This window comes from Echinococcus granulosus (genome assembly GCF_000524195.1).
Source record: "Echinococcus granulosus chromosome Unknown EG_S00016, whole genome shotgun sequence".
In the NCBI taxonomy this organism is placed as follows: Eukaryota; Metazoa; Platyhelminthes; class Cestoda; order Cyclophyllidea; family Taeniidae; genus Echinococcus; species Echinococcus granulosus.
Window position 1 is genome coordinate 268764 of NW_020170396.1, and position 7934 is coordinate 276697.

The following is a 7934-nucleotide window of genomic DNA, read 5'->3' on the forward strand; positions in this document are numbered from 1 at the left end:
TGCAAATTTAGGTGCTGGTGTCAAATGGTGCTTTGCACCTGGACTTGGTTTTGGTCTCAGCTAATACTGTAGGAGTATCCTCCTTTATGATCTTTACAAATTGAATTATTTTGAGTAAGAAATTTTCTGGATTGCGTCTAGAACAGGAGACTGATTGTTGGTCGTAGTGAATGCCCTAGTTGGTGAGGCCGTTTGCCAGTTCATGAATGATAGACCGTTGATACACAACATGTATTAGTAGCTCAACATGATATGGTCTGCGTTGCACCAAAATAAAGCAAAATAGTTGGGTTTTGAAGAAGTGTTGCCAATTTCCCAGCGGGGATGTCGGTTTATGGGAGGGGCCGGAGCGCCCTGCGTTATTTTGTTCTCTTTTCCTAATTAAGGCCTCAGATGTTTAGTCTTCCTTTGCCTTTACTACTAGTTGGCACTACAATGACAATGTTTCTTCACTTTTTGAGGCATGGATCGGAGCTTCTGTCATCACCAATAATCACCTCTAAAATAGGCATCCTCACCCAGCTGTAGGTTTCCTCTTCGCCTATGTAAGTTCTCTCATTAGAATAAAGATAAATTAAACGGCGATCTCCTGCTTGAAATATTCCTCACCCTGATCTCGTGTGCTGCCTTCATCGTCCACTTGAGCTGGTGGGATTACGTTGTCGCTTTGAGCCGTAAATGCCAGAAATTATAGTCCAAGAGTCCTGGAGGAAAACTCCACCATTACAGTCTAGTTGGTGTACTGTTCTTACACGACCTACCGGTTGTTGGGTGTTTTTTGTCCAGTTTTTTCCCAATCTAATAAGTTCACTTTTAATGAAATGTGTGACATGTGGGACCAGGTGAAAATATCAAGGTGTTGCAAATACGTGATAATAATAGTGGCCGTCTTAAAATTTCCAAGAACAGAATAGAGCGAATAAGTAGTTGCATCATAAAGCGTACGTGGTAAGACTGGGGAATATGATACTGGATGCTTTTACTCAATTGCGGCGTCATTTGAACAAGCCTCGAGTGTGGGATGCCACCTCTCGGCTTAGGTAAGTGGCAGTTAATAAACAATCGGACAGGCAGTTTAGTGATGTCAACAATGGAATGTAGGCTAGACAGTGATGAAGAGGAAAGAAGTCAAGCCTGTTGACAAGACGCCTAAAATTTATCTGAAGTCCTCATAAAAGCGAGCGAGATGGAGGGAAGACTACGAGTCTCCTCAATTGCTGCCTTGAATGAAACAAGCCTTGACGGGGTACGTCCAAACGGGAATGCGGTGCCCCGACATGCCTCGAAAACGCACTTCTTACCTTCTGTATGTACCTTGTTTTTCCTAATTTATGCAAAATGCACATTTTATTTGGGATTTAGACTTCCTCGTTTCATATTTAACATGCATCTCACTCCTCATATGCGATGGTTGATAGTTTTCCTCCCTCCTTTTCCCTTTCTTCCAGATAAACTCCCTGAAAGTGTTGGTACTTTAATTTCAGCTCCGTACCCACCCGTACTTCGGCGAACATCACAGCCCAAATATATTTTACCATGGTTACATCTTTTACTATAAAGTTTCACTCCCTCGGTCCCCACTTTTTTACACCTCGGCATCTAATTTCGATGGAGTAGCTAGGCTAGGTTTAATCCTGATCAAAAACACGGTTTGTTTTTTTGCTGGTTAGAGCAAAAAAAGCATTGTTTGTATGTACTTTCTGTTTGTGTTGTCACATTGTTTCTCTGAGTGGAATTGGCACTTCAATGGATATTCTCCGGCATCGCTTTAAAGCGGTGCTGTTTTAGCGCTTTATTCTTGAAATAATGATAGTATGCAATTTCTAGTTACAATCTTATGAAACGGTGAATTTTTTTTGTTTCATAGTACCTGCGTTCGTGATAGGTAGGATTTGAGACGAAGATTAGTTTCGACGGCCTAAAAGCAAAGCCGAGGGGAGGAAACATGTTACCCAAGTAGGCGAGTCCCTTTAAGGCAATCGCTTCCCAATGTGAATATAAGTATAACGTACTAAGACAAGAGGGATGACAGAGTGTAAACACTGTTGACCCCGGATACGGCGATTTGCAAAAGCGGTTTAGTTTCGGGTCAAAGTGTACGCACGCACGCGCACGGACCAATCGTGTGAATGGCTGCAGCGTGCACGCACACGTGCAGTGACGGTGTCTGCACCCACCGCAGCCAATCAGGATGCGAGAAACTAGTGAATGATTGTTTACAGCTGCAATTTGTAGCCTGCAGAATCTGACTCGTGCCCGGTCAACAACTAGGCTGTTCGTGGCCTTGATAATAACAATGACTCAGGTCACGTCGGTATTTTTGACCACACAGTTCCATATACAGGACAGTGGTTTGTCAATTCTGTTGTGCTTGACAAGGCATCCTTTTTCCATAGTCCAGATGCAGCATTCAATCGCAGGCTGGAGATGTGATCTTGAAAAGCACTACTCGCATTATTTTAAGGAAAGTGAAAGGTGATGGAGTATTTTTGCTTGTGTAGTGGTACTTCATACCTGAGAAACCCCCTAGTTGTGTGGTTCGGGGTCTTGCTTTCATCATCAATAATGGCATACCTTAGCCAGTCCTAATTCTCACTGTGCAGCATCAAAATTAGTGCCACCACAGGAGCGAATACTTGTTAAGATTGACAGAATAGTGTAGTTTGTTTGGCTGTCGGGTGTATTGAAGCAGAGCGAAGCAGAGAAAATATTTTATTCTCAACGTGTTTGCACTTTGATTGTTATTACACAATACATTGGTGTAGAAAACATACTTATCGAATATTTGTTGCCCTTATTGACATCTTTTGTTTTTTGTGCCACTTTTTTGAAAGGGGAGTTTTTTGGGTAGGTGACCCCCCAAACCAATTTGGGGTTCCAATTAAATGTAAGAAACACCGAAAGTAAACTAATCACTTGAATTTAATTTCATTACCTTTAGGCATTTTTTATACACGACCAAGGGGAACTAACTTAAGTTAGTATTCTTAAAGTAAAAATAGGTGGTATATCATTTATGTAGCAGAATAATTGCCACTATTACTAAAGTAAAAAGAATAAGGATTGCATTTGATGTTGCCTTACTTCGTGAGAAATGAAGGTAGCTAGCAGAGAGTTTCGAATGAGCGACCATAAAGTAGTGGCAAATGAAACCCCTTTAAAATCCCTTCCCCGCATACTTTACATAAAATCCCCTTACATTTCTATTCATAAATCAAATCGTCGTGAGTGAGCTGGGGAGAAATGAAACAAGAGAGGCGAAGGAGAAAAGCAGGTAGGAATAAAGAAAAACACAACAGAGCTAATATTTTTAAAGATTCTTCATAGTAATGCATCACCTTTGAGAAATTCCACCCAGGCAGTTCTACTTATGCCTCCGAGTGGGTGATTGATGGTGCTTGTTTTTTTTTTCTACACAACATTGCTGTCTTCCCCTTTCTCCTTCCCTACCTAACACAGGATTTGAAGGTATGTATAAATTCGTAAGATGTTAGAAATGAAGACACCCATGTTCATCCTTATATCGTAATTTTCCAGATGTACAGTTCCTCCTACTACTTTTAACACCTATTGGCAGACGTGCTCACAGGAATTGATGGACGCAGCATAGTCATTAAAGAGCATGTCATTGGGAAGAGTGAGTTACACGGCAGGCACCACTTCAGGTTTCCGCCTTTGACCAGGGCATGGAAGAGTTTAAATGTTGCACTGAGTTGAAGGCGCATTTGGACAGCAAAGGTCAAGATTGCCCGTGTCACAGCACTAGATACAGGGAAGTGCGTAATTGAGAGGCAGTGATGCGAAATTTGTCCTCCGAAATCTGACAAAATGTACATTAAATGCTAGTTAAGGGGTGAGGTAAGTGCACAAATGCATTAAGAAAACATGTTGAAGTCCTCTTTTCGTGGAATTCAACTTAACAGCTTTCATCATTTAGCATGGATTAAGCTGTATTTGATTAACAACTGGTGGTTTAAGCGTATATCTTCTAAGCACCGCAGGTGATGCACATACGCCACGTAATTTTTGTGTAATCATATTGCAGGCACAATGTTTCTCCTGACTGTCACCTTTTCTATTGCCTTAACGCGTTTCTGATCATCAGAACAGGAATGAGGAAAATAAAAGCAGTTCCCCACTTGGATTCGTTTGCTAGCCGATTTCATTACCTGCCCTTGTCGTGCGTTTAAGCTAGTGGGACTGAGTTGCTGCTCTGGTCCATAAGATCCTATAAGAAGTAGTACAATCTGAATGCGTTTAACATATGTTATTGCCAAAGACAAACCGAAAAAATACTATTGAACTACTCTTACTCATTTAGTAGACGCACGACTCCATCAATACTAAAAAAGCATTTTTTGCCTCGAAAGCTGTTGTTGAAAAGGCATTTGAATTTCGTCAATTTATAGTTGCCCATGTAAATAACCTCATCAACATATCTGGGAAATAAATTATGCCCAAGATGTAAACCATGCTCTCAGAGTCCATTAGACAAGAAGTTTCCTTACAGGTTCATCCAAAAGGGGAGTATCGCACTTGAATATACACTATTTGTTTAAAATTTTCCTTACTAGGAGCCGATGTAAATTGAGGTGGCAATTTCTCATAAGCGCACACAAAGATGCTGCATTTTTGGATTCGCTATTGAACTACTTTTCAAATGTCAACGTCAAATGCGTTAAAAATAACGAAAATTTCGAAGCTTTCAGTTTTATCGCATTCCCTGTTGCATAAATTCCTTGGGAATTAGTTCAGTGAAAGTTTTGCATAATTGTATTTGTCGTCTTATGCGCAATTTGTTTAAAATTTGCCCATACGATAGCCTAAATGAGTGAGGTCATTGTGAATGTGCACTTTGACCTCTAACTTTTAAAGGAAATACGCCATTTTTTAGCCTTCCTCATGCTTACAGTCTGCACTTTGGCACTATATACTACCCTTACTTGTCTGGGTCTTTGGAACTTCTTTATTTAGGTGTTTCCTACCGATAGAGCCAAGAACTGCTGCAAATTATCAATCTCTGGTTAGATTTGGAATCCTCCTGAATACTACAAGATTTGATTTAGTGCTTGTTAAGTTGCAAGGCTTTGGCAGAAAGTTTTTGTGCTCCATTTTTGAAGGTAAATTTAACTCTAGACGATTTTGCACCGCTAAGGCGTATTTTAGCTCTGCTTTACTGGAAGTTGCAGCGTGATGTTCCGGTTGTTGGTAGAAGGCAACCTGGAATTTATTGCCGCACGTCTCCACCTTCATGTTGACATTTGTTAGCCTACGAAGGATCAATTCTGTATCCATTTGTACGACTCTATTAATTATTATTAATAAGCAAATCAAACTGAAAAGTTCTTTTTGTTGACCACAGTTTTCTCTACGTTACGTTACGGTGACAAGCGAGCGGAATGGACTAACCTCGCATCTACGAGGGCGTCATCTATCCTCGAGGAGGAAGCAAAAAGCGGTTGATTTTTTTATAGATACCCCACATCACAGAGTGCAAGATGTCTTCCATCGAACCTTCTTCACGATCCACGGATATGAAGCAGGAAATATTATTTTTAGTGACTATTTTATTCGTTAGCTCCACGTTCTTTGGATTTATTGGTGCTGTTTTTGGGATGCGTAAGCAGACTTCATGTTCAACTCAAGGCGAACCAAAGTCCGTTTACATTTTCTGTACCACTAAATCTGCAGTTTTTGAAACTTTTTCCAATGATTCCTTTATCATAGCTGACTTTTGAGGAGCCATCTCACTCTGAATATTTTGTTATCCAAACCATATAAATACAGTGGATTCCCCTGAAGTCGTCGTTTTATATACATCTTTTGATAAAAAGTAGTTGTTTTAAAATTCGAAATGTATTATCCCTTCTCTGTCTACATTTTAGTAGCAACTTCCACCTTTTACCACGACACCTTTAGTGTTTTTCCATACTTGATCAGCCACACTTCTTGCTAAAGCGATGTGGGTCGCCTCTACTTTTGTTAAAGAAATTAAATAGCGAAATGTGAATTGCTTAAAACACTTTGTTATTTGTATCCTACACTTACTCCTGGATTGGATGGTTACTTATTTGTTTGCTGTTTAGTAGCTACTTTAGTATTGTGACAACCTCAGCACGAATCGGTAGGAAGACCCTGTTTAACATTTTGGGGTTAGTACCTACTGTGGTGCCCTTTTTTGGAGAGTTTTCAGTAAAGGATTGAGTTAGAATAATCGCTTCATTTCCTCTTATTTAAGCTACGAATTGGGTCCGGCTATGGCATTTGATTTATTGTGACTTTATGGCCTTTTTCACTAGCAATTCAGCTGTTTTGCCAGTCTTATTTACTCATGCACTGCTTCGGCATTGCAGTTTATGCACTGGTTTGGAGGATTAGGCCTGTTTTATTTTCTTACGCGAAAGCGATCATCCGACTGTTTGGAGAGACTGGTAAGTTAAATGATTTGTGAGGTTTAAGCCCCCACTCCATGGGAATCGCGTTGCTTGATGCTTAGTGGCATTGACAATTACAACACAGCGGTGTGCCCCATTTGTAATCTCCAATGAGAGTCCTCTCTTTTTTACTGCCTCTCATTTTTAAGATGAGTGATTTCACCATACTGATGCAGTCGATGTTTAATTGCAGCATTTCAAATGCTCGCTCCATTAGAGCTTATATCTTTATGTCACCGTTGATATGGATTTTGATGAACTTTTTGGAAGGCTCATTCGCCACAAAATACCACTGTGTGGTGGTCACTAGATTTACATAGATGAACACATAAATCATGTCACTTATTTTATACTATGGACCTGGATTGTTTTGGTGCGAAAGCATTTAATAAACTGCTTTTGAAAACGAACTTGGAGTTCTACATTGGCATTCCAATTCGTACTTCGTCTCATTCCCCGATCGTTTTCTTTTCATCAACAATTTGACACGTCTTTTTGCCTTCATTTTAATGCTATTTTTTACAACTTGTATTCTCGTGCATATGTGCTACTTTCAGGGTTTTGCCCTTCTGCTTCCAGGTTCGTGTCTCTGAATGGAGAAGTACGGATGGAGGAGGATATCTCGTGTAGTGTAATACGAGGATTGTACGAATAGTTAACGTATAGTGGGGGGGGGCAGATTCTGTTTCCACCGTGGAGACCCAACCATTACGTCTTGGCAGTCACGAGGTTAATCAAATTACCCGCTTGTCACCTAAAAGGTTTTCTAAAAAAAAACACGCATCACAGACAGTGCACAGGATTTTTTTAACTTGATTTTGACATTGGGCTACCTATAACTTTGTCTCTTTGTAGTATCAGTTCTCCACACGTTGTTTCGTTGTTTTATGCTTTTGTGTGGTGTAATATGGGGTTCATATTCTGTTTTAGTATTTGCGGATTTGGTGTTTAGTAGATATCCGTATCGTTCGGCCCCATTGCCAAGTTCTGATTATTCCCCTCTAGATCATATATTATTCGTCGAATGTTATGTGAAGGAAATTGCTGTGATGGCGTCCTTGCACCCACTCTACGACGAGCTTGAAAGTTGTAGTCTTCGAAGTAAACTTTTTAGGGTCAAAATAATTTATGACGCTACCAACCAAATACTTACATGATATTGCTGCCTAACACGAGAAATTAATTTGATTGACGTCAAGTAGAGGTGACTTCAACACTACGCCTTGTTTCTTACACAAACAGATCAAGTACTACTTATGTTACCTGCAACTTTGGTGAACGGCACATACCCTTCAGCTTTATGTCACTTATGGGCCGGTTTCTCGTATTCTTCTTCCTCTGCATAGTGACACACGGTTGGCATGAAGTTGATAAGACTGAAATGAACGACTTTGATTGAATTAAACGGATCACTTAAATAGGCTACTGTTACTTGTAGGGTCAGGTGCCTTAGTGCACTAATTTACTCTCTGCATCTTGAACGAATGACGAGGGCAGTAC

At 40.2% G+C, this 7934-nt stretch overlaps 1 protein-coding gene across 1 annotated transcript; it reads left to right on the forward strand. All coding sequences in view use genetic code 11, as the record gives it.

The window, feature by feature from the left end:
* Window positions 1-678: 678 nt before the first annotated feature.
* Window positions 679-3098, forward strand: EGR_03166 (hypothetical protein; the record flags this gene model as incomplete). Its single annotated transcript, XM_024492415.1, has 3 exons — window positions 679-842; window positions 2658-2847; window positions 3003-3098. 3 exons carry the CDS (start codon window positions 679-681, stop codon window positions 3096-3098), a joined length of 450 nt encoding a protein of 149 aa, XP_024353089.1.
* Between the last annotated feature and the right edge of the window lie 4836 nt (window positions 3099-7934).